Source organism: Chionomys nivalis, chromosome 7, assembly GCF_950005125.1.
Source record: "Chionomys nivalis chromosome 7, mChiNiv1.1, whole genome shotgun sequence".
NCBI lineage: Eukaryota > Metazoa > Chordata > Mammalia > Rodentia > Cricetidae > Chionomys > Chionomys nivalis.
Window position 1 is genome coordinate 49,522,329 of NC_080092.1, and position 27,521 is coordinate 49,549,849.

Below are 27,521 nucleotides of genomic sequence, written 5' to 3' on the forward strand. Positions count from 1 at the left end.
AAACTGTTAGCCATCAGTGGGTGTCCCAGAACTTGGTGGGTTTTCTTAATCTACGGGTGAAAGAAAAGAGTCTGTTTTGCATTTCAGTACTTGGTATTATAATGGCATAGTGATGACTTTGGGCATGGAAAATAAAGGTCTCTACAGCTGCATGTATTAATTTTAAATTACAAAAGTTATTTGGGAATTGAAAAGGAGCAAAATCCCAGTCCATTAAGAAGCAGGAGGAAGGAAGAATTACTATGCACACTGTATTTTAGTTCATTGCCCTGTTTGTTATTTTTTTAAATATACTGAACAATTTCCAGTTTTGCTTTTTTTTCCATTCTGTTTGTGTGTGTGCACATGAGGACCATGAATTGACACCTGGTGTTGTCCCCAACCACCCTGCATCTTATATTTTGAGACAGGGTTTCTCACTGAATCTGGATCTTATTGATTCAGTTAGAATGGCTGTCCAGTGAGCCCCAGGGAGCCTCCTGCCTAAGTCCCCCCACTCCCAGCACTAGGAATAAAGCATGGTACTGCAATATTATCCCGTGTGTTTCTTGTTTGTTTGGGCATGGACAGATTGCGCTTTGGTTTACAGATGACCATGCTGACTCTCATGTTGCTGTGTCGGAGCTGAACCAGCTTCAGAGAGGGAGCCAGCATCCGTTGTTCTAGGTTTTGTCTCTTGTCTCTCTTGATCTTGATTTCCCACCACTCTTGCCTGGCCCCAACAAGGGCTTGTGGCTTGTTTTTTCCTCAGCGGCTTTGAGTACTCTGTCCTTTCTCCTGCTCTCTGCATCTGTGGACAGTGGTACAGCACCATATCGCCAACATTGCATTGTGCGAAGGAGCAAATGATTATCAGAAAACCTGGGTTTGAGAAGATAACCATGACTCTTGGAGCTTGTGAAGCTCAAATGTGATGGATCCATGCGGAGGACCTTTGTGGGCTGGAGAGCGCCCTGTGACCAGGAGTGAGTGTTTGCTCTCACTGATGTTGGCAGAAGAGGAGGCAGATTGAATGCTGTACAAAAGTCTGTCTTTTCACAAAACGTCTAGAGAACAGCACAATGGCAGATGTTCTTGTACAGAATCGTGTGGCCTGGGTCGTAAAAGCTTTGCAATCAATTAGAAGGAGAAGTTGGTGCCAGGGGAAGGAGGCTAAGAAAGCAGGAAGACATGAGAGGTGAATAATCCTGAGAGATGAGGACAGTCTGTACACCATGCACCTCGTTGTGTTTTGATCTTTTTACTGTATTTCTTAAGTCAGGGTCTCTCTCTAACCCAGACTGGCCATTGGGCTTGCCTGTATGTACTCGCCATATATGCCAGGCCATCCTTAGATTTGCAGAATCCTGCCTCGGGTCCTAAGTTATGGAATATAGATAGGCATGTGCCACCCTGCCCGCTTTACTTTATGCTTTTCTGGATTCTACTGCCCCTAAAGCAGTAGCTTTCACGCCAGTCTGTAGATTGGTGTCCAGATGGTTGCATAAAAGTCACCCAAGGGGCTAAAGAGATGACTCAGAGCCATCAGATGGTCAAGAACACTGGCTGCTCTTCCAGAGGACCCAGGTTCAATTCTCAGCACCCACATAGCAGCTCACAGAACTGTCTGTAACTCCAGTTCCAGGGGTTCTGACACCTTCATTGCCTTTCTACTTTTAAGGTACCTGTGACGATCAAACAGTTCATCCAAAGAGCACTTTTCTTTTGGTGCTGATTTTAGATTGTACATAAAATAAAATTAAATTATTTTTAAAAAATCACCCAAGGGGCCTTACAGACTGAGTTCTGTCCCTCAGGCAAAAGGGTGCTGTGGTTAAAAGTATGGGCCTCTGTTTCATTAATTCACATCTGTAGGTGTGAGTTGGCTGAATCAGTATAATAAAAATTGGATTGTTGAGGTTAAAGCGATGGCCATGTAGGTGGTCCTTGGCGCTGTGTGTATTGATTGTATATACATTACCATTTGACACCCTTAATTAGTCTTTTAGTGCCATATTTGCATTTTATACATCGGGTGCCAAACAGATTTGCCCCACTGTTGCCTGCCAGCCAGTGATTCCATGACACTACACAGCAGGCTTGTTCCCAGAAGAGTGCTGGTGTACGCAATTGGTTGAGCATTTTAGCATTATTTTATAAAGCAGTGGAGTGGAAACAGGCGTGCTGAATGGGGGCAAAGGATAATGTTGAGGCAGAGTTGACATGTTAGGCATGCGACATTTCTAAGTGCAAAATATGTATTGTTCGTCTCATCTGGACCCTCACCGGATAACGAAACTGCCGGGTTGTAAAGAGCCGAGTGAACGAGGAACAGAGAACGGTGTCCAGAGATGTGGCTCGCCATATTGTGTGGGCATCTTGGTCACTATTGCACATTTTATGTCTAGCCATGTTTACAAGCACACATTGTGTACTAATGAAGTACAGTTGGCTTACAAATGGCTGTAACAGTTGGCTGCTTACTGTAACTGAACTTCCCCCACTGGCCAGCAGAAGGCGCTCAGTCTCCATGAAGCTGGTGTTGTGGTTGGTACTTAGGCTGGAAGGCTTAGGTTTTTGTGTGTCACTCATTGCCTTTCTACTTTTAAGGTACCTGTGATGATCAAACAATTCATCCAAAGAGCACTTTTCTTTTGGTGCTGATTTTAGATTGCAGAGATGATTCTCCTTGGGGATAATACTCTGACTTCTGATATTTGGATTGGAGGCTAAAATAATGTCCTCTGATGGCCTGTCAATCAATGCTCTGTGTAGCTCTTCTACTGTGAACTGTTTTGTTAAGATTTTCATTTAATATGTAACCTTTTATTAATATTTAAAACAGCAACTTCTGGGATTTTAAAGAAGGACTAGGAAAGATTGCTGGGAGGAAGGAAGCTGGTGGTCTAGCAGACGGGCTGCCAGCCTCCCGCCATAGATCATGATATTAAAATAGCAGGTGTGCGTCACAGTTATTATTAGCTGGTATACTGAAGTTTGAAAGATAATGAAAAACTGCCCTTTCTGAAATTGTATCAGTTCCCCCAAGTCACCCAGCTAAGTCTGGTGAGCAGTTTGCAGGAGAAAAATGGATTGGTTTAAAGTTGGGGAAAAACAGTCGGAGATACAGCTCTGTGATGCAGTGGGCACCTGACATGCGCAAAGCCCTGGGTTTGATTCCCATCACTAAGGGAGAACGGAAATACAAAAGCACAGCAAACAGACAGAAAAATAATTGCTTGCAGTAGGTTTGAGGGTACTATGACGAAATGTCCTTAGATGAGAGGCGAGGAAACATTATCTGCGTATGAGTTATTATTCTGACCTTTGACCCACTGGGCATTATTTATTGAAAGTGTTTTGAGAATCGACTTCAGATTAGGCACAGTGTTGGCCATTCTCCATTCCTAGTGTATCCATTTATGAGACCAGGCGCGCGTGTCCTGCTTACTTCTCAGCCCCTAGATTAGTGTCTCTATTCAGAAACTCCTCTTTATCTGTAGTATGGGTGGGTGCGTGAGTAGGTGGGTAGGACACAGACTGGGATAGTGTGGAGTGCCAGGCCGAAGGGAGCACCCTGCACTCAGATCGTTAGCACTCTGATGCTCACACGCTGGCACATTAGTCTTGAGTAAGCACTGTTATTTTGAGTTTGTTTTCAGAAACTATGTTGAACTTTGAATGCTAATGAGAAATTGCCATTTCCCTAAGTTGTATTGATTCTCTTGACTCAAGCAGACTTGGAAATGTTTGCCCCCTTTATCCGATCTGCTCCCTTGGACTGGCAGCATTAAATCAGTGTGCTGATTGTCTGTTCCTCACCGTTCCCTGTTGTCATTTCATTGTCCTTCTTCTGACTTCTTTGCCACCCACCTCAATTATTGCACCAGCTCTTTGGCTTCCCCCACTCCCTACTGCGGCCTCTCATTGGTGTGATCCAGTCTGCACATTGTTGCCAGAGTTTGTCTCTAAAGAATTTATGTCAGAGAGTCCATTTCTGATTGAAATTTGAGCCTCTGTGCATCTTTATATCCACAGAGCAAGACTACACAGAACGTTTTGAAAAAAGGAATTAGCCTTTCATACCACGGGGGCGTTTTCACATCTGTGGGTAAGGCCAGCTAGAAACCTTTGTCGATACAACCCAGTTCACTGACACCCTAGAAAGAGCTTCGCTGCTGCCGACTGTAAACCTCCCTGTGGTCTGTGAATGCTCAAACATTGATATTTTTTTCCAGACAAAACAAACATTTTCCATAGTTGGGTTGACATCTTTTTGAAATGCTAAGAAAAGCTACTTCTTGGAATTCACTTCTTTTCAGCTCTCTGTTCAGTTGATAAGAATGCCCTCCCTGTGAACTCTGACAGGTTCCAAACGAATTTGTCAGCAGGGAGATGGATTATCTGTGTGCTCTCCTCGTGTTATTATAATTTAATAACATACACTATTTTCTTTGGATGCCGAAAGTGCGATCCCATTATGTCCTTACAAGTGATCATGAGACATATTCAGGACTCTAATATACTCCCATGTTTATTAATGTTGTGTTTTTATTATTACAGATAAGGTCTACCTTCAAAGAATATGCATAGAATTTATTGATTTATTAAAAAGCGCACACACACACACACACACACACACACAGGCATCATCCACTGTGTGGGCTTGTGCTCCCAGCACCTGGAGAGGTGGAAGCTGAAGCGATATTTGGGTCCAAGAATTCAAGACTGACTCGGCCTGGGCTCTGAAAAGAAAGCAGGAGACGCTGTTGCAGAGGCTCCGCGGTAGCGCTCGCCTGGCCCTGGGTCTGATCCACAGTAATTTAAAGGGAAAACCAAATCTGTTGCCTCTCAGAGGCACGGTAATTAGCATGCCCTTTCTGTAACTTAAGAGATCTCCTGACTTGTCACTGCCAATGCAAGGTGGAACTGGAAGGTGTTTTACTGACATTTCCCTTCCAAAGTAATTCTCTCCTTCTGCCTGAAAGCATCAGTCTTCAGTGCTAAGTCGTGAAGGCAGGTAGCAGTTGATTAAGACTTGTTTTAATTTCTCAAGATGAGAATGTTAAGCCCTGTTGTCATGCTGGCTCCCTCCAGCTAAAACCCTTGGGGTTGCCAGCTCTGTTTGTGTAAGCATTTCCTGAACGCCGCTTCTCCAGCATATTCTGAGGCCTCATCTTTTGGGTGTTGGGGACATAAACATGACTGTCCTGTGGTCTCTCTCCTCACAGAGCTCATAATTTAGGAAGGGAGACAGATGAGTAAATAACTAACTACAATCCTGCCTGATAAATGCCACGTTAGAGGCTGCGAACGGAGCGCCCTGGGAGCGCCAGTGAGTGATTGATTTGAGGGAAGGGGGCTGGAGTGGGGATCAGGAAGGACTCCGCAGCAGCAGTGACATTTGAGTTGAGCCTTAAGGGATGAATAGAATTTTGCCAGATGGACAAAGGGGTGGGGGTGGGGACACTGCAGACTCATGCAAAAACATGAGAGTGTGAAAGTTTGTGCCTTTGTCTGTGTGGTAGTGAGCAGTATGGGCTCAAGCAGAAGGGTGTGGAAAGCGGATGTTGGGAGCTGAGACCATGGGACCATCTTCTAAAGCTCACACTTAGCCTCTACTTCCAGGATGTCAGAAGTTGTAAATAATATGATCTGGACGAGGATGACCTGGAGAGTCACCTCGGCTATACCAACGGGGTGGTGGGGTGGGGCATGTGTTGGCTGTGCCCACGGAGATGAGGACAGGAACTTGGGAACCATCTCTGAGGGAACCGTGATCATTGCTGAGATGTGGCTGCGGGATAATAGCAGCAACAGTAGTAGCACAGTGCTCTGGGTGGCTGGGCTCGCTAAGCAGAATCAAAAGGTGGGGGGAGGACAAGCTTGTGGGACAAAGGAGTGGATTTGACTTTGCAAACACTCACTGTTTGAGGATTCTTGGGTGAGACAGGCAGCGGAGCGCCTGTGGGGAAATGCCAGTCATGCATTGGAAAGTCTTGACTTGGGGACTTAGCTGTAAAGGGAGGGAGAATGTGCCTTTTTTTTTTTTTTAAATTTGAAAGTTATTTTTTAATTTTTAATTTTTTGAAGGGCTTCCTTTTTAATCATAATATTTTTGAAATTCAAATAATCTTCCCTTAAGCCTCTCCCATGTATCTTCCCCAGATTTTTCACCTCTTTTTCTTTAATTGTTGCTTTACATATTTGTGAAAATTGATACATATATCACATATCATATATATTCCTAAGTATATAAGTACACCTGCTCAGTCCATATTATCATACCTGTATGTAGATAATTTCAGGGCTGACCACTGAGCTTCTTTTTGCCTATTCATGTGCTACTCTTCATCCTGACTTCTAGAGTCTGATCTTGATTCTCCCAAGCGCCTAGTAGTATGTATCACCCAAATGTGAAGCAGAGCTTAAAAGCTGATGAAAAAGTGGCACGGAGACACATAGGCATAGAGGAGCACTAAAGGCGCTTTCCTGATGACCTGGGATCTCAGTGAAATAAGAACACCAGCTCAGAGATGAGCAGGGAGAGGCTGTAGCCTAATTCTAGGAATTAGGTCATTCTGGGAAGTCTTTCCTCTGTATTATGTTTACCACTGATATTAGCTGCTATCCACATTTTTGCTTTTATTCCCAATAGGTACTTAGACTACACACATACTACATGCACAAGTACACACAAACTGCACACATAAACAGCTGTAGTCGTCATTTGCCATTTATTGAGATGGTTTAAAAACACCTTGCATTTGTTGGGTTTTGTCCCTTAATACTAATACCTTAATATGATGTGTGTGTGTGTGTGGGGGGGAGAGACAGACAGACAGAGAGACAGAGAAAGAGAAGGGGTCAAAGCAAGGCATTTTAACACTAATCTTGGAGCGCTGTCAGTTGCAATACACTCCTTGGAATGACTGAAGCTGGCTCCTGATGCACTTGTGAGTCTCAGACGATTTTCTGGCCAGTCTCTGACCCAGGATTTTGCTGTGAACCACATACAGCTACATGAGATTCATGCTGGTACTTGCAGGATGCCTTGGGAGTTATCGGGTATGCTTGGGTTGCAAATTGCCTGCTTCGCTTCCCTTTTCATTGCTTTCTTCCCTATCCTCAAAGCTAGGTAAAGCTAAGTGATTATCATGTGGATAAGTGTGAAACCTGACATCTTGGGTTCTTGGGGCCAATCATGTAAAGTAAGGCCTTCAAGAACACGTCTATCTTTTTGATAGACTGGAAGAAAGTCATACTGGTGTTTGGCATGTTAATTGCTGCATATGAATAACAGACCAGACCTGTGCATAAAATCTTAATCCAAAGAATCAAAAGCCAATCTTTGCATTTGACCTGGGTTTTCTTGAAGGATATATTTCTTTTTTAGTTTTAAAGTGACAAAATGTGAAATTAATACTTATTAAATATATACTTATAAAAATAATGCTGCCTCACAATGTAGTAATTGATATAATGAAAATGGGTAATTTATTGAAAAAGGTCTTATTTCCTAAGCACTGTATTCAGCCCTTTGAACACACTATTAGCACCCCTTCAGCACGTACACACACATGCACACACACAAGTGCATGAGGACAGCTCCTACACGGAGAAGCTGTGTGTTGTCAGGACGATGATTTCAGTCAGATTGTATAGGGTTTTTTTCTCTATTGATTAAAATGGTTTCTACCAAAATACTGAGAAAATAGTTTTTGAATACATAGATTACTCTGTTTAATCCTTACTAAAACATCTAAAGGTAGATGTTACTGTCCATACATTGCCAGTAAGTGACACGCTGGTGGCTGTTCATTCTGCACTGGGGAGCAGGGTGCAACACAGAGGAGGAGGTCTTCATGTTTCCCTTTCTACCTAGTGGTCAGAGGGCTTAACTATATGCAAGGCCAGACAAGAGGGCAGCAGTTGCTCTTAGGCAATATAAGAAGAAATGAATGAGTGCACACAGAGTCAGCCAGAGAGTGCCCCACATAGCAGCTGCCACTACTGTGATGCTCCTCCCGCACCTCCATCATCCCCTCCCAGATTCCACCCGAGCAGCAATGTGAATGTATCACCTCTGTGTTGGAGTCATAGAGGTGGTTTCCTGGGAAACGTGGTTCTCGCATCCTTTGGACAAGGAGGCAGAGGCAGGGACTGTGTTCTTTGTTTTCAGACAGGGGACCAGTATGTGTTGTTCAAGAGCCAATATGGGTTACTTCCGGGGGGCTGGTCACAGCTGACTGTGACTGTCAACTGGTCACTGTTGACAGAGTGTGATGGTTATGATTGCATTCATAAAACTGGACTTGAAACTCTGTATGTGTTTCTGTCAGCAACCAAGCACCCTTTAGTGAGAAATTTTATTATCTTCTTATGCTACAGTCTGTAAGCACAGTATTATATTTGTATGAAAAATAATATTGGTTCCTTTTATGTCACAAAGTCTGTGAAACAAACTTGGTTGCCATAAACAGGCAGCTTCCAATTGGCCTTGTTGTTTTAAGACTTAAGAACCAACTTTGCTGGGTTATTCCGCCATCTCGTCATCGTATCATGTAATTGTCTAGGGACCATGTTGTGTCTTTGCCTAGGACCCAGTTCCTAGAATAAACTAAGAGTTCAATAAATTGTGGAGATGACTTTCTGAAGCATGCCAGGCTGGCCAGCTCTGTGGCGGTGCGAGTGCTTTTCAGCTGAGATGTGTTTTGTGAGATATGTAACGTGTTTACTCATGTTCTCAGGTCCAGCCTGATGAGCGAAGAGACGAAGCGAGGAACTCCCAACCCATGGCTCTGTGAGGAGCCAGAGGAGACCAGAGGTTTGGGTTTTGATGAGATCCGGCAACAGCAGCAGAAAATTATCCAAGGTACTGATTGTCCTAGGACCGTGGGTCACAAACCTGTCGCTTTGGTCCCAGCCTTGGCTGTTTTCCTTATCATTGAAAACTCAAGTCAAATGACTGTTGCTGTAAAGCTCTTGATTCTTTTTTACTGTTATGGCCCCAAGATGCTTGAGGAAAAGACTTCCTTGATCCTACTGACTTGGTTGTCATCAGTTTTCCCTTTACCCTCAAGTTTTTCTGGACCATCAGAACTTTTTCCTTATTTGTAGGTTACACCACATTTGCTTAATGTGCTATTTTTTAAGTTTCTCATTTTTAACAGCTTTTTTAAAAATTGATTTTATTGAGCGCTACAATTTTCTCTGTCCCCTCCCTGCCTCTCCCCTCCCCTTCAATCCTCTCCCATGGTCCCCATGCTCCCAGTTTACTCAGGAGATCTTGTCTTTTTCTACTTCCATGTAGATTAGATTCATGTATGTCTTTCTTAGGGTCCTTATTGTTGTCTAGGTTCTCTGGGATTGTGATTTGTAGACTGACTTTCTTTGCTTTATGTTTAAAAATCACCTATGAGTGAGTATATGTGATAATTGTCTTTCTGGGTCTGGGTTACCTCACTCAATATGATGTTTTCTAGCTCCATCCATTTGCGTGCAAAATTCAAGATGTCGTTATTTTTTCCTGCTGTGTAGTACTCCTTTGTGTAAATGTACCACATTTTCCTTATCCATTCTTTAGCCAAGGGGCATTTAAGTTGTTTCCAGGTTCTGTCTATGACAAAGAAAGCTGCTACGAACATAGTTGAGCACATGTCCTTGTGGCATGATTGAGCATCTTTTAGATATATACCCAGAAGTGGTATTACTGGGTCTTGAGGTAGTTGAGGTAGGTTGTTTCCTAATTTTCCGAGAAATCGCCATACTGATATCCAAAGGGGCCATACCAGCTTGCACTCCTACCAGCAATGCAGGAGTGTTCCCTTTACCTCACAACCTCTCCAGCATACATTGTCATTAATGTGTTTTTGAAGGTTTTTTTTTTTTTTTTTTTAATTCAGAAGTAATGTACTATTGCTATGGGTTCAAGCAAGATTAGGGACAGACAAGATGGAAAGTGTTCTGTACTGCTTCTTCAGTCTCCAGACTAGAAGTGGATAGTATATGTGTCTCCAGTCTTGTTTCTGTATACATATATAAATATATTTAGTATAAATACATATATTTTATGTTAACAGAACCATGAGGTACATAGCTATCTCACTATATGAACCATTTCCTAGTTTTTGACTTAATATATTTTTCCATGTCAGTCTGCTGTTCTTTGTAAAGACAGCTTTATTGGAGTATAATTGTCATTATCATAAGCAGCACATGCTTGCTATGTTTGATTATTTGAACTTCAGCACACACACAATGAAGCCATCACTATAGTCAAGATAGTGAACCCAGTTCTCAGAGGGTTCCTTCGTGTCTCTTGGAGAGTCTTCCTGTTGTCTGTCCCCCATTCCTAGACAACAGCTGATCTGCTTTCTGTCAGTACTAATTGGTTTCTGTTTTCCACAGTTTCATGTGAGTAGACTTGTACGGTATTTACTCTCTTGGGAAGGGGTCTGGCTTCTTTCTCTATGGATAATTTTTAAATGCATCTGGATTGTCATGTGAATCTTTACACAACCCCCCCCCCCCACACACACAAGATGTCTTTTGAAATAGTTTGCTCCTTTAGTAACTTGTAAGATATTTTCATCTGTCCTTTCAGTTCTTTTGTCAGACACCTTTCGGTTTTGTTTTTAGAAAGAGAGCAGGTTTAGTTAGGTTGCTGGCTGGGCGGTAGCAAGCTCATGACCATAGACACACACGTGCTATTTCCTTGTGTCCTCGCTTCCCTTTTCTTTTCCAGTGATGCTTCTCACTGTGCAAGTTCTTAAGTCCAGTTTATCAGTTTCCTCCAGTACGATTTCTGTTTTGCTTATATCTGAGAAAATGTTCAGTAGGCTAAAGCCATACGATTTACTGCTTTTTTTTTCTAGTAATTTTATAATTAGGTTTTTACATTAGGCCTGTGATCTTTCTCAACTGGTATATTGGCACAGGCTCTTTTTTCATTTGGATATCTATTTGGCTTAGAGGCATTAAAAAATAAAAGACCGTTTTCATTACTGAATTTCTCACCTTTGTCAACAGTAGTCAAGCAGTGCATATGTGTGCTACCTGCTTCTAGAGCTGCTCTTCTCCAGTGGTTGGTTTGTGTGGTCCCTTCTACCACTAAACCAAGCCACACAGGCCATCAGACTTTGGCTTTTCTCAGTATTTCTAGGTATTCCCAGGGTTTTTATACTTGTATCTGAATTTTAAAATCAGCTTTGAATTTTTGAAAACGATGACACTTGTAATTTTGATTGCAGTTACATTTTTTAATGCTCTTTCGGAGAGAACTAATGTCCCATCACTAAGGCTCTCCTGATCCGCAATATGAGCTCATCACTAAATTAACCTTCGCTTCTCCTTTCGCTTGCCATAGTATTGCCTTTCAGATTTCACCACACACGCCGTCCTTGCCTTCCGTCAGACTTATCCCTAAGCACTTCACACTTTTGTTATTAGTCCCATTTTACAATGGTCAGTATCGGATTGCTGCTGCCTGTTTTTGTGTTGTTTTAGATCATGCAGCTTTGCCTCCTCTCACTAAAATGCTCTAGCACATTATTTGTTGAATGTGTAGATTTTCTTGACACACATAATTGTTATCTGTGAGTAAGACAATTATATTTTTTAATTTTAAGATACATATCTTTAATTTGTTCTTCTTGCCTTGTTGTACTTGCTACAGCCTAATACATTGTTGGAAATAGATATTCTTGCCTTGTTTCACTCTTAATAGGAAATGTTTATTTGGATCCAAGTTTTGTGGATTTTCCTCCAATGTTGGATATTTTTTAATTTTCTAGAGATATTTTTGTGATTTACAGTGCTTTTATTTTCACATATTTTAAATATTTTATTTTTATTACATATATATGTATGTATGTGTGTGTGTGTGTGCAATGCATGGGGAATGCAGGCCATGCTGCACTTTGTGGGGTCAGTTCTTTATTTGTTGACTGAGTTTTTTTGTCCTACCAGGCCCCACAGTCGTTTAGCCCCAAAGAAACACACAGAGGTCTATATTAATTATAAACTGATTCGTCCATCAGCTCAGGCTTCTTATTAACTCTTATAAGTTATATTAGCCCATTATTCTTGTCTGTGTTAGCCATGTGGCTCTGTACCTTATTTGCTGAGGCAGCCACATCTTGCTTCCTCTATGTCTGGGTCACGACTGCAGAATGAAACTTCCCTCTTCCCAGAATTCTCATTTCCACACCTCTACTTCCTGCCTGGCTACTGGCCAATCAGCATTTTATTAAAAATAATAATAAGCGACAGGATAAAAGACCATTGTCTCACAACACCCCCCCCCCTTTTTAAACAAGAACTTTGAATCTAATATCCTTTGTTTAGCTTTTCTCCTGATCATTATCCATAACAACTTGTAACCAACATTCTAAACAGAAAAATATCTCTAGTCCATTTTTTTTTTTTGGAACATGGGCATAGTTTTCCAGGCTACTTCCTGCTGAATAGGGGCACTGATAATCTTATGGGGACCTAAAGAAAATTTGTAATTGTGGTCAAGTCATGATTGGAGTATCCTGTGAGGCTTGATCATCTCAGGCAGCAGTCTTGAATCTGTTGGATGTAGAACTCAGACATCTAGGCCATCTACTCCTATTGGAGATTTCTCAGGGGGTCTTCCTTGATCAAACCTGATTTTTCTTAACCTGGAATGAATCCACAGCCTCTCATTTCCTGTGGAAATAAGAGCAAAATCTCTTCTCCAAAGTAACATATCTTTTGACTTCAATTTTGAAGTCAAGGTATTTTCAAAATACCTATCTTGGATTAATTTATAAACAAATATCTTTTAGCAACTGTTTCTTCTTCCTCAGCATTCAAACAATTCAAAGAGAACATAATAACATAAGTATCCAGACTCACTATGTATTTTTCATCTTTACGTGGCTTTATTTTAACCTCTATTTCTTTTTTATTTTTAATTTTTGGCTTTTTGAGACAGGGTTTCTCTATATATCTTTGTCCTAGAACTCACTCTGTAGACCAGGCTGTCCTTGAACTCACAGAGATCTGCCTGCCTCTGCCTCCCAAGTGCAGGGATTAAAGGTGTGTGCCACCATACCCAACTACTCTTTCTTATTTTATTTTAAGGATTTTATCCTTTTTTTTCTCCCAAACCTACATGTATTCCTAAACACACTGTAAACCGTTTAGAGGTTTTCTTTGTCTTTGAATCTATCTTTACTGTATATCTCTTTTTTTTTTCTGACCACATGAGTCTTAGTTTGCTAAGTCATATGGCTAGGATTAAAGCCGTGGCTTTGATTGCTGGATCCAGCCCATTCCTTAGCTTTCTGAGATTCCAGCTTCATGGTGGAGGTACTGGCCGGAGCCTTGTTTATTGCGTTTCAAGGGCCCTGCCACCACTAAAAAGCATGCAGTCAGCTTTTCATCAACACCATTTAAGTGTTTTGTGGCAGGACCTCTTAAAAGAGCTGCAATGTTTTACAACTAAAGCTGAGTCAGGAAGCCTCTCTTAAATGAGAGCACTTGCCTCTAGCAAGCAGAGCCCACCTAAGAAAGTGCTACCAAGAAGCCATTCTTAAATCTGTTCTTTTTGTGTCTAGAATCTCTTCCCAAGCTCTCTCATGTTTTCTGTGGATGCAGTTTGTCTACGCATTGGGCACCATTTTGTTGACCAAGTTATCTGTCCTGCCCAGTTCCTGCAGTCGTTAAGTCTCAAAGAATCACACAGAAGTCTACATCAATTGTAAACTGATTGGCCCAGTATCTCAGGCTCTTCTTAACTCTTATAACTTATATTATCCCATAATTCTTGTCTATGTTAGCCACATGGCTCAGTATCTTATTCAGCGAGGCAGTTACATCTTGCTTCCTTTGCATCTGGGTCATGAATGTAGAATTATAAACTTCCCTCTTCCCAGAATTCTCATTGCCCCACCTCTATTTCCTGCCTGGTCACTGGCCAATCAGCATTTTATTAAAAAATAATACAAGTAACAGGATAAAAGACCATTGACCCACAGCACTTCCAGCTTTATTTACATGGGCTCTGGAATTGAACTCAGATCATCAGACCCATGAGGCAAGTGGTTTTTCTAAGTGAGCCATCTCGCTGGCCCTGGGTTTTGCTTTTAAAGACAGATAAGAGTTGTTTAAAATATTATAGAGCATGGATCAACAAACCCTGGCCTATGAGCCAGATCTTATTTTTGTATGGCACGTAAGTCAAAAACAGCTTTAAAGTTTTTAAATGGTAAAAAATAATCAAAAGAATATTTTGTGACTTGTAAAATTGATTAAAAGCTCAGGGCTCATAAATTCAGTTTTATGGGAACACAGCCATGCTCACTCACTTACACGATATCCATAGATACTTTCTCACTTGGCAATAGTAGAATTGAATAACTGCTTTAGGGACCATGTGAACCACAAAGCCTCAAATGTTTCCTATGTGGCCCCCTACAGAACATGTTTGCCTCTGGTCTAGAGGTAATTTACTACACTACTGAGCCTGCACTGGCTATTCTGCATGGTGTGCCAGGAGTACCCAGGTGATGTGCTTCGTGTAAATGGGGGCAGTGTCTTACTGTGGTTGAGGTTAGACCATGATTCCTTCTACCCTTTGAAGTGACTCATCTCTGCATCTCTTTCTCACTTCTTTTTTGGTCTTTTGAGACCGGGTTTCTCGTGTAGCTTTGGAGCCTTTCCTGGAACTTGCTCTGTAGACCAGGCTGCCCTTGAACTCACAGAGATCCGCCTGCCTCTGCCTCCCAAGTGCTGAGATTAAAGGCATGTGCCACCACTGCCCAGCCTCTCTCTCACTTCTTCTGAGCCCTGACTTATGCTTGGTGAGGACTTGGAGCACATGCCTTGCCAGACCACAGGGCTCTTCTGTGCAACCCTCTCTCTAGTGCTCCAGCTATTGACCCCTTTGGACTCAATTCAAGAAGTCCACTGGATTCCACTTGGGAATCCAGCCCCCCACCATGACGGGGAGCATTCACAAGGCACAGTCTGGACAAACTTGGTACGCGTCTCATTTGTTTTCCTTTCTGAGATATTGCCTTGTCTGCTGATGTACATTTCTTGAAACAGTGGATTCAAATATTTTGGCTGTTTTCTCTGTTCCGTGTTCATCCAGGCCAGAAGGAAATCTGGTTCCTGTCAGTCCGTCTTGGCCATAAACAGGAGTCTAATTCTATTTTGAACTCTTCTTCACAATGAAATTACCTAGTAAACGAAACACTGGCTCTCCATGCCTTTAATTCTGTATACCTCCCGCATTACTGTGTTTGACAGGAGGCGAACAATGGAGAGCAATGCAGTTAGTGCAGAGCACAGCATCTCGCACGCAGCGCTTTGTTCTGCAGCAGCCATGCTTTCTGGGAGGACTGCCTAGTGCTAATGCAAGTGGATTTTCCTGTCACTGCTGCTTGCCAAGGAAAGCTGTTTTCAGTCAGGAAAAGCTTTTCTGTCTTTGAGAATGTGCTGCGCTTGGGGATTGCTCAGGTTGGGCGTGAGCGAGCGCATGCTCTGTATGCTTCTAAGCAGCATCTCTGAACCAAAGTATCTCCCCTGCTGAGTTTCTGCCCCTTGCAAGACCGCTGCCCTCTGGCTCTGTTTTGGGACAGGGAATGGAATAGCCCATGCTTGGGGTAATTTTATTAACCTGTTCTTTCTAAATGTGATTTGAAATGCTAGTTCCATTGTTACCTTTCAAGCTAAACACGAACATGAAAGCAATCTTTGCTTCAAATACTTAGTTGCCTTTCCTGTGCTCCAGGAACCTGTGCTTTGGCTCCATTTATTGCCAGACCCTATACTAGATAAAGAAGAGTCAGAATAAACCATTTCAGATTGCTTTTTGGCCCATAGTGTTGGTTAGCCTTTCTGTACTTTAGTGTGAAGACTGAGAAATTACCCCCAAATAATCTTATTGCTAGATGAGAGACTGGCAGGTAGTGAATACCTTTCTTGCTCAGTCTAGAAGCTAGGCCTCATGACAGCCAGTTACCTAAAGCTAGCCCAATACTTAAACAGTTGCTTGGGATATTCGCAAGTCTTAGTAGAAGTGACCGTGGTGATGACAGTGTCTTGGTCTCCTCAGGATCTGAGATAGAGCACAGGAAGGAGACACTGGCCAGTGCAGGCTTGTGTCCCTGAGCCAGACAGTAGGCTATGGAGTGTGGCTCCCCCGCCTCTAGTTAAGAGTCTGTTGGTGAGGTTCCTAAATTAGCGCAGCCTAGTCTCCACTATTTTGTGTTGTTCTTTCTATATTTGAGCGTTTGTTATAGACTTCCTGTTCTCAGGGAGTGGCTTGTTTGACTGCTGGCGCACAGGCCTGACAGAGCAACTGAGGAAGGAGGGGGTTGGTGTTGGCTCACAGTTTGAAGACAGATGAGTCCATCATGGGGAAGATGCAGTAGCAGGAATTTAGTTAAGGTCACAATGTGTCTGCAGTGAGGAATAGGAGACAATGCTGCCCTCAGCTCCCTCTCTCCTTTGTATTCGGTCTGGGCTCCAGCCCATGAAATGGCGCTGCCCACATTTAAGGTAGGACTTCTGCCTCAATTACCCTAACCTAGGACTCTCCTCACAGGCCCATGCACAGGTTTGTTTCCATAGTGATTATAAATCCTATCAAATTGACAATCAGGACCAACTCTCATAGTCTGTAAATATTTTCCTGTGAAATGAGGACAGGGAAGGTGACAGACAGACTCCATTTTACAGTGAGAAATCTTAGTAGGAAATCTTTGGATAGTTCTCATTAAGACAGCATTCTCAGAAGATAGCCTTCCTTGTAGCTACCACATATATTAGGAGAGTCCTTTCCCCAGGAAACTCAGCCAAAATAAAACCATCTATTCTTAGAACTTGTTCTGAGGGTCTTCTAAACACAATGATGAGTGAATTCTTTTGTCTGAATTGACTTTTATTATTAGGTTTTACATTTGACTTCGTCTTCTCCTCATTCTGTCTGTTCTTCTCCAGGGAACATTCCTTCCATACATTAAGTATGAGGTGACCATTGTTTCTCTCATAACATCAAGTGTTTTTTTTTTTTTCAGGGGGGGGGCTTCCTAAAACCCAGAGGACCATCCAGTATTGTGAGAGCCTTTCCATCTGGAAGAAACTGTATCCCCCCCCCATCCCCATAAAGCTGGAAAGGCCCTCTGTGGTCACTTGTTGATTTAAACAGCAAAGGGGACCTGTGTAAGTTTCTGCTAATGTATGGAGCTTCCCTGTGCCACCAGCTGGACTCTAAAGAAAGGAAGATATTCTCAATCTTTAGATCCTTGTCATGTGCGCAGACCAGAGACTATGCTTAGCTCTGGCCCCTCTGCTTGCTTTTGTTTAAATGGTGCTGGGGACTGAACTCAGGGCCTTATGCATGTTAAGCAAGTGTTCTACAACTGAGCCACATCCCCAGCCTCTTCCTTTTTGTTTACCTATTAATATATTAATGACCTTTAGGCATAGGAAATTTTAAACATGGTAGAGTAAGGTATGTTCTTTTCCCCATTCTGCTTTACTAATTATAGCTAGTTTGGTTTTTTTTTTTTGTTTTTGTTTTTTTTTGTTTTTCAAGACAGGGTTTCTCTGTGGTTTTGGAGCCTGTCCTGGAACTAGCTCTTGTAGACCAGGCTAGTCTCGAACTCACAGAGATCCTCCTGCCTCTGCCTCCCGAGTGCTGGGATTAAAGGCGTGCACCACCACCGCCCGGCAGCTAGTTTGGTTTTATCTGTATGTACCCATTTACTCACTTCTTGGATTGTGTGTGTATGTGTATACACATGTAATGCACGTAACACATATTTTCACACATGTGTAGGTTAAAGATGTAAACAGAGACTGCACAGACCCAAATATATTCACACAGAAAATATATTAATTACAACACTGTCTGGCCAATGGTCCAGGCATATTCCTAACTAGTTCTTACATCTTAAATTAACCCATTTTCTATTAATCTATGTATTGCCACGAGGCTGTGGCTTACCAGTAAGGTTCTGGCATCTTTCTCCTTTGGCAACTACATGGCATCTCCCTTACTTATTTCCTCTTCTATCTATGCTTAGATTTTCCACCTTGCTATATTCTGCCCTGCCATAGGCCAAAGCAGCTTCTTTATCAACCAATGGTAATAAGACATTCACAGCATACAGAGGGGCTTCCTACATCATAAAGATCAATTTTGTGTATCATTCCTCCGGAGCTCTCTACCATTCCTACTGTGTCCTCCTACTGGGACCCGAGGTCTGCCAGTTACCTAGGCTGGCTGGTCCGTAAGACCCAGAGATCTAGAGCTCCTTTCTCTACTACCTCAGTGCTAGGATAATAAGTACATGCCACCCCACCTATGTACCAGGCTTTTTCTTTTAGGCCACTGACCAGCTCACAAATCATGACAGAGACTTCTTAATAGTTTTGAGGGCTCGGCCTAGTTTAGGCACAATTCTGGCTAGCTCTTTTTAACTTAAGTTAACCTGCTTCTCTTTATCTACCGTTCGCCTTGAGGCTTTTTACTCCCCCTCCCCCCCCATATCTTTCTTGCTGCTTGTTTCAGGCTGGCCGGCCACTGGCTGGCTTCTTGCCCCAGGGGTGGTCCTTGTTCTCTTTTCCTTCTTCTTCCTCTTGTTCTTCTCTTCTTCTTTCTTCTCTCTTTCCTCTCTTAGCCTAGATTTCTCTTCCTTCTTATTCTTTCTGCCATCCAGCCCCGCCCATCCTTTCTCTGTCTAGCTGTTGGCCATTCAGCTAACTCTTTATCAGACCAATGAAGTGCCTTAGGCAGGCAAGATGAAACAAATGCAACACATTTGTTTTACTATTAAATGCTGCATAAAAAAGTAACTCATCTTTTCATTGTTAACTAAGGCAGCAGAAACAAGTGTAACACACATTCACATAAAGTAATATTCTGCAGCATAAACAAATGTAACGCATCTTTGCCTACTTAAAATAATATTCTACAACATACCTAGCTTTTACTGTGGGCCCTGGGAGCTGAACTCTGATTCTCATGCATATGTCCTGTGATTATTTTTAAAGTGAACCCTAGACATTATGTTATTTCAATGGTGAATACTTCAGAATGTTCTATCTAAACATCTCTAAAATATGTTTATAAAATATAAGAACGTTTAAAAAGATATGTTTATTTTTTAAAGTTATGTTTATATGCATGTGTCTGTGTGTGTGGTTGTGTGCACATGTGAATATGGGTACTCATGGAGTCTAGAAGAACGTGCTGGAGCTGCTGGAGTTCCAGGTGATTGTAAGCTCCCCATGTAGGTGCTGGGAACTGAATTCAAGTCCTCTGAAAAGCAGTATGCACTTTTAACCTGAGCCATCTCTCTACACCCAGGACTGTTTTTTAAAAAGGGGTAAAATTCAGTTATCAGTTCTGCCAAATTGGAAATAATTCTGCAGTGGGCCATATGTTGTGACTAATAGATACATCTCAGAACTGTCTTAATGATACGGACGAACCCTTTAAACTATTTTCTTTTCCTCTGCTGTTTCTTTGTTAAACGGGGTTGTTTGTCCTGTAGTTTCTCCTTAGCTAGATCTTGCAGTGTGTATCCCGGTAAATTGTTGAGCATATTCTGTGACCTAGTTATTGTCTGTAAATTGGTTAGATTTAGTGACTTACTTAGAATCAGGCTTGTTATTTTTGGCATAATGTGTTCTGATGACTGTCCCTTTGTTTTTTATCTGCTGCCACCAAACTGTCCTCCCACAGTTGAGTGATTGTTATTTAAAGGATGGTTTTCCTGGATGTCTAAATATAGGAAGTATCTACACACCTAATTGTTCCAAAGGGACTTTCAAAAATGATTGTATTAGTGCTCCCACAATAAATTAGCACACATGTAGTGACTTAAAACTCACATTACTACAGTTTAAAGGTCAGAAGTTCAGCTTGGGTCTCCAGGGACTCTGATCAAGGTGTCAGCTGGCCGCATTCCTTCCTGGAGGCCCTAGGGCAGAATCTGTTCCCTTGCCGTGTGGACTTCTAGAAGATCCCCATTTTCCTTGGCGCATAGCTCCATCTTCAAAGCCAGCAACTGCATCTCTTTAACCCCCTGTCATTTCTCCCTCTGACAGCAGCAGGGCAACCTCCATTTCTCGGAACTAATAGATTGTGTTGGGTCCACCTAGATTCCCCAGGCTCATCTCCTACCTCAGACTCCTGTATTTTCACCACTTCTGCAAGATTACTTTTTCCACGGAAAGTAACTTAGTCTCAGGTTCCAGGGGTTAGGACAGCTTGGTTGTGTCAGTGAGTGTGTGTGTGTGCGCGCGCGCGCATCTGTGCATGTCTGTGTGTGTTTTTTGTTCTTTTACAGCAATCATGTCTTAAAATCTACACCATTGTAAAGTTGAAGAATGACTCAGAGTTTGGTATGTTGCAAATGACCTGTTTTGACACCATTACTAAGGCATTAGCGGTGGACCCTGTGATAGAGGCAGATTATGGAGAATGAACTGTCACAGTGTCACACTTGTGCTGTTCCTAAGGAGATTGTCTGCCGTGAGTCCTGGTGATATTTTTGTTGGAAACATCTTTTTATTTTGATTATTACTAAGTGGCTAAACCATTACCTCTTAGAAATGTCAGTTTGCAGCTCAGAGAATCTCAGTGTGTTAACATGATCATTTTGACCTACCCAGCATCTTCCGTGTCTGGGTTGTGGGTTGAAAATTGACTGTAACAACATTACATGCAGAGGAGACACTCCAGTCTTAGGGACATTGTAGGAGTAGGGGAGAGTTCCAGCCTCCTTTCTGTTGTGCCCTAGGGAGGCCTTTAGGAGACAAGGTTTAGTGTAGCTGTTTCTCGCTGACAATTTGTGTTCACACTGAACAAAGTGATGTCAGGGCTTCAGTGTCTTTTCCTAGTGGATAACCTTAACAGCACTTCCTTCCATTTTTCCACCATTTTTCTGTCGTTTCACAGTGCGCTGAGCCTCAGTCCACTTATGGATTGTTCTTCGGAAACATTAAGACTTTTGCTGTAGCGTAGACATTCTTCAAGTGTAGGTTTGATGATGGATTTATCTTGGAGGCCATCCAGGAGGCTGCTACTAAGGACCAAGAGGACCTCATTATAAAGTGATTTTGCTGTAAAATGGTGCCTTGGAGTGGTCCCTAGACACAGCAAGCTGTTTATAGGTTTTAAAAAGTATGTTGTGTCAAAAAAAAAAAAATGTCACCAAGGGGTCCTTGCCTCACACCTTAAGTTTAAATAAATTCCAAGTGAATCAAAGAGCTAAGTGTAATGATTTAATTCCATACAGAAGATTTTTACAAAACTGTAAGTAGACACTAGTGAACTCCTGAGTGAGAAGACCTTTGTGGTAACAGATAGGCCATTACGTGGAACAGTCATTTAAAAAACATAAAGGAGCGGAGCTGCGGCTGGCCCTCCATCGCCATCAACTGGGGGACGGTGCTCAGGAGTGTAGACCCCACCCCACAGTCTCTGCTCAGGGCCCAGAAGCAAAGGAACAAGGCTCTTGCAGAAACGTCACCACGATGGCCCACTTTGAAGAAACATACATTGAAGGGCACAGTCTGTCATGTGGGGAAGTTCCTGTGGCAGAAACTTCTAGGTTTCACAGTCTAGGACCCTCGTCCACTTTTAGGGTGGCTTTTCTCACCTTAACCTAAGCAAGAGAATCTCTTCCAGGCCTGGTCAGAGGCTTGTCTTCTGGGTGATTCTAGATCCTATCAAATTGATTGTCAGTATCAAACATTGTGCCTGCTACAGAGAAAAACAGCTAAGGACACCGGAAAGCGTTCTAGGGTAGTCAGAAAGATAAACCAGCACGAGGGGTGTGTTTTAAGGAAGACCCTTGGAGATGCATTATTGCTCTGCTTTTTATTTATTAGACACATTTTCTAGACTTAGTTGGAGTGAATTGAAATCCTGAGGATTTCTAACAGGGAGCTGAACTTACCTTCCATACTACTCAGTGCTTAGGACTACAGGTTCCTGACATGTTAGGTAGCCTTGCCCATCCTTATTCTTTTTCATATTTACTAATCTGGTAAGGCCTCAAATCTTATTATTCATTTTTATTTGTATTTTTAAAAAATTAGTGATGCTAGGCTGGCAAGATGTTCACTGAGGAAAGGTATTTACAGCCAAAACATGATGACCTGAGTTTGACCCCTGAGACACGTGGTAGCAGGAGGGAACCACCTGCACTAGTAGTCCTCTGGCTCCAACGTGTGTGCACCTGTGGGCATGCGTGCATGTATACATACACACTCAAATTATAAACAAATGCAAAATTTTTAGTTAATGATTATCAATGAGTTTGTGTTTATTTTCCTTCTAAAATTCTTTGGTATGGTTTTTGTCTATATTTCTCCATTTAAAAAATCAGAACATTGCCCTATTATTGTTGATTAATACATGTTCTGTTTGAATTACATGCTAGAAGGTTAAATGTTGGTGTAGCCAAACTCAATAAAGTTCTGTTTCTTATTTAAATATTTAATTTATCTGGAAGTCATTTCAGTGTGAGGCACGAAGTAAGTATTGAAGTTTTGTTTTAGTAAGGCTAGCCATGGTATCACTCGAGTCATATGTTGGATAGTGTCACTTGCCTGGATACATGTACCTCTGTGTATGTGTATGTCTGTCAATGTGTATGCATGTGTAAACACATATTTTACTGTCTTTAAAATGTTTCCCTTTGGTTTTTAGTCCGTTGCTTTTCTTTCCTTTCAGAGCAGGACGCAGGCCTCGATGCCCTCTCCTCCATCATCAGTCGCCAGAAGCAAATGGGCCAGGAAATCGGGAATGAGCTGGATGAACAGAACGGTAAGAACGAAGCCGAGGCCGCTCAGCTTGCTGCTGCTAGCAGCCCCACAGGTCCAGGTGTTTGTTGACTCCCTGTCGATTCGCGGCATAGGGGAGTCTGCAGTCAGCGGGCTGCAGTGATTTATTGCAGCGTGCTCATTGCAGCTGTGGTGGTTTGTGGGCATTTACATTGCAGTTATCGAGTACTATGTAAAAAAAAAATGCCACTAAAACTTCTCAGTACTCAGTGACTGCTTTGACTTCATTAATTTTGGTGCTTATAGCCCTAGTGGCCTTGAACTCTATGTGGATCAGGCTAGCTTTGAACTTGCCTTGCTTTCTTCTGCATCTGTGTCCCAATACTGGCATTATAGTCATGTGCTGACCGTACCTGGCCCTACTATTTTGAGAAATACTTCATGATCTATTTATTCCGAGGGCTTTTTTTTTTCTCTGTGGAGGATGTGAAATTGCTCAGTGTTTGGTATTTTGATACAAAACATAATAAAGCTGGGTGGGCCTCATATCATGTCTGCACCCAGTGGGGTTTGCTCTTCTTCCATCATAAATGACCAGACCACAGGACAAAAACGTTTGAAGGTGTCTATTTAGGGCTTGATGCAACAGATGTGGTTGGAGAAAGATGAACTTGTGGTCAGGAGTCTTAGGACTTGGGAGGCTCTCGAGCTTGAGTTGTGTAAGGGGGAGGAACCTGAACAAGAGTAACCATGAGGATGGAGAGTGGGGTGCATGCAGGAAACATCCAGTGCTCTCACCGTGAGGGACACCGTGAAGTCGAGAGGTTTGTGAGTCGAGACCGTGAGTCCAAATTAGATGCATCCAGCCAGAGATGCGGTGAGAGGGCCAAGGAGAAAGGCTCAGTCTGCAGCTGGTGCAGCCATGGCTTAGTGAGGAGACAAGAAGTGGGAGAGGCTTCCTTCCGCAGGGATGTGAAGCACTGGCATGTACAGTGGCTCTCCTTACCTGCTGAGCACGCTTGTCTGCATCATGCCATGTACCCTACATGAGGAAAGGAAGGTAGCGATGTCCTCATTGCTAGAAATGAAGCTCCGAGTTGCAGAGAGCCCTCTGAATGCCACAGCTTTTCTAAAGGGCAGGACTGAAGCTGCTTTCTGATATGGCTACTTCTCTGTCGTGCCGGCATCCTAGCCAAGGAAGACAGGGTAGGGAGGCAAAGCTTCCTGTGTGGGTAGGTATGGAAGGCCTGGTAGGGGACAGAGTCGCTCTTTGGAGGGAGGCTGCCCTTGCCAGAACCATACAACAGGCACTTCCCTCCTTGATCCTGAGAAGGAATGTGGTCATCGTTCCCATGGTTTCAGTTCATTTCTCTATCATAAGTAAACAAATCCAGCTGTTGAGCATCTGTCACACGCAAACAGACTCGTAAGCAAATGGAGAGCCCTCTGTCTCTACACTCCTCATGGGGCTTGCGACAGCTTAGCGCTGGGGGGACAGTTTGTTCCTTCTGCTGGTGCTGTGAGCAGGCCAATTATGGACTGCGTTTGATCCGGGCATTTGGTCAGTTCCTCCAGTGTGACACAGCAGTGGGAAGATAATAAGCTTTATTTTAAAAGGACAACCTTGGCTATCTGGTGCTTGTTTATTTTTTATCTCAAGGAAGTTTGCCTGGGGCAGGAGGTCTGACCTAAACTGATGAACATGTCATCCTGAACATGTCATCCTGTAGCATGTGCAGGCCACAGTGTCCCTGGGTATGTGACTAAGAATGAAAGACACATGGTTTGGGTGGGACTCACCATCTTCTCAGGTAAAATTGCCATATATTTCCCAGCACAAGCAAGCATACCAGCATGCCTTCCTCTTCAGTGATTATCAGAATTGCTTGGGGGTGCTTTAATACCCCTCAAAGCCTAGGCTGTGTCTTGGTGAGCATCCAGTTCCTGTTGTGATCACAAAGGTAGCGGCTTAAGATAACATAGACTTAGTGTCTTACATTTGGTAGCACGCAAGTCTGACTTGAGTCTTGCTGGGTAAAAACCAATGTTATCAACAAGAGCTCAGCATTCCTTTCTGAAGGCTCTAGGGAGGGATTGGTTTCTTTGCCTTCTCCAGCTTCTAGTGGCCACCCACATTCCTTGGCTGACATCCCTTCTGTGTTTCAAAGCCAACAGCAATAGACGTCCTGCTGATACTGTATCACCACTGCTGCTAATGCTCCCAGTGCTCCCCTGCACCTTTGGAGACCCTCTTGTTCACACTGCATACACCCAGACAGTTGGAGGAACAGCCCTTGTGGTCCCTCTGTTGGGAGGGTCAGTCTCACCTGCAGCCTTGATGTCTGCCACAGGACTTTACAAGGAAATCTGAACATGAGGGAGAGAGAGCAGATTGCTTTCACCATGTCAGCGTGCCCGTGTCAACTGTATTGAGAGGATGTAGTTAGTACTACTGTACTTTCACACTGCCTCTCGTGTGCTCATGTCACGCATGTGCAGAACCTTCACACTTATGTGTGTCACAGAGAGTTTATGGTCATGGGCCCAATTCTTTCTCTCTGTACCACATAGCTTACCCCCATCCCACAGTCAGATAGATACATCTGCATTTAGACAAACACGGGTACTTTCCTGTGAGGTGCCAACATAAGCTGGGTTTCTCTGTGGTGGCCTCCCAGGGAGCCAGCAGTTACTTACATGGGTGGTTTTCTGATGTGTGTTTTCTCTTCAGAGATAGGGCAGACTCAGCCATTTTCTATCACAAGAATTGACGCTCTCAGAATAAAAATAAAGCAAAACCAGTCCCTGACAGGCTTATAGTCAGCCTCCGTTCCTGTCGCTAAACTGAAGCAAGGCTGGTAGGATCTCCAAGTGCACAGGCCTGTAGCCCACCTGGGTCTTTACTGTGATGCGTGTGTGCCACAGACGTCAGGGCCACAGGCAGAGGATACTTGTTGTAAATTCCCCGGGTGATTTCTGGAGCTGCAGACTTGTTGCTTTGATTTTCCTTAGAGAAGCAATCGGCTAGAATAATGACCAGCCAGACAATTTTGGAACAAAGGGTCAAAGCTTCCTAATAAATATGTTGTACTTAGAACATAACCACAGCATCAAAGGATCAGATTATCTTCAATTTAGGAATGCAGTTTTCATTCTTACCGTAGGGAATTAAGAGCATCTGACCAACACCAGTTGCTTGTTTGAGGGCAGTGACCAGGCCTAAAAAGGGAAAAAGCAGTAGCGAAGGGGAAATCCCAGTCATGGGGGCCTATATGCCACTCGCTGCTTGTCTGTAGGGAATGGGAGAGCAGGATGGCAGGGAAGGCCACTTGTCTTCCTAACATCAATTCTGGGGCAAGGAAACCAGTGAGTCCTTCAGAGACCTAGAAATGTGACTGCTCATCGAAGGACATGGTGCTCCCAAAACTTCACATGTCCTGTCAGGTAGTGGTAGCACTCAGGAGGTAGAGGCAGGTAGATCTATGAGTTCGAGGCCAGCCTGGACCACAGAGCAAGTTTCAGGACAGCCAGAGCTACACAGAGAAACGTGTCTTGAAAAATCCAAAACATCAACAACAACAGAAACCAACCAAACAAAAGAACTTCACATGCACATCAATGGATTCCACTTGCTGATTTGTTAGAATTCCTAACTGAATTTTCATTGTGAAAGTGAGAATAAAATTGGATATTTGCCTCTCTGAAACTTAGCAAGATAGGCACATCTCCATCACTAAAATATTGCTCTATCGGGGCCAAAGGGCCCTTATAGGTGTGTCAGGTTGAGTCAGTTGGGACAGGAAGGGTATTTGTGATTATGCAGGAAGACCCTCAATACAGTTAGAGGTGTCCGCCTAAAGGGATGCAGCAGGGCTGGGCACCCTGTGTTTCGTGTCTAGCACCCCAGGAAAAAAGAGGTTGCAGGTGAGAGGAGAGGAAGCTTTGACAGGAAGAATAAGGCAGCGCAATGTCTGAGACAAGACGGTGTCCTCTAGCTCTGAAGATCGCGGAAGGGGCCGCAAAGAAAGGGATACAAGGGCTCTGTAAACTGCGAAAGACAGAAAAGGGTCTCCCCTCAATTCTCTGGGGAAGCATCTTGACTTTAAAGCTAGTGAAACTGCTGTCAGTCTCTGTTGTACAATAGCAGTGAGTTTGAGTCATACTGTCTTTTTGCCAGTTGCCACATAATTCAGATTAGCCACATTTACACTACAGTGTTTGAGTTACCTGTAATTCTATACTTTGAGACAATTTCTTTCTTTACAACAGTACTTTTTAAGATGATTTTGTGTGGATGAATGTTTTGCCTGCATGTGTGTATGCGCACCACATGTGTGCCTGGTGCCGAGGTGTCGGATTCCTGGGACCTTGAGTTGTGGATGGTTGTTGGCCACCACATGGGTGCGGAGAACTGAACCTGGGGCCTCTGCAAGAGTAGTCAATGCTCTTAACTCCTGAGCCAACCCTCCAGCTCATTGGGGGTGACTTCTGTAAGCTTTACAGGAGGAAATTGACCCTGAAATCTCTTGAGGTGTTCCCTTAGGCTTCCATGACAGTTGGTCTTGTACTGATACAGTGTACGCAAAGGGGGACTTCTTCCTGTCTGGTGTCAGAGCTCTTTATAAAAATATTTATTTTATGTGTATGTGTAAGACTGCAGTTATATGTGTACACCACATGCAGGAGCCCACAGAGTTCAGAGGAGGCGTATAATCCCCTGGAACTGGAGTTATAGATGGTTGAGATCTAGCATGTAGGTG

At 43.1% G+C, this 27,521-nt stretch overlaps 1 protein-coding gene across 1 annotated transcript in view; it reads left to right on the plus strand.

Moving 5' to 3' along the window:
* Positions 1-27,521, plus strand: part of Stx8 (syntaxin 8) — a 250,638-nt gene that overhangs the window by 37,600 nt on the left and 185,517 nt on the right. The window contains exons 5-6 of the mRNA XM_057773482.1: positions 8,730-8,854; positions 22,712-22,804. Coding sequence (XP_057629465.1) covers positions 8,730-8,854; positions 22,712-22,804 — 218 coding nt within the window. The remainder of the gene's footprint in view (positions 1-8,729; positions 8,855-22,711; positions 22,805-27,521) is intronic.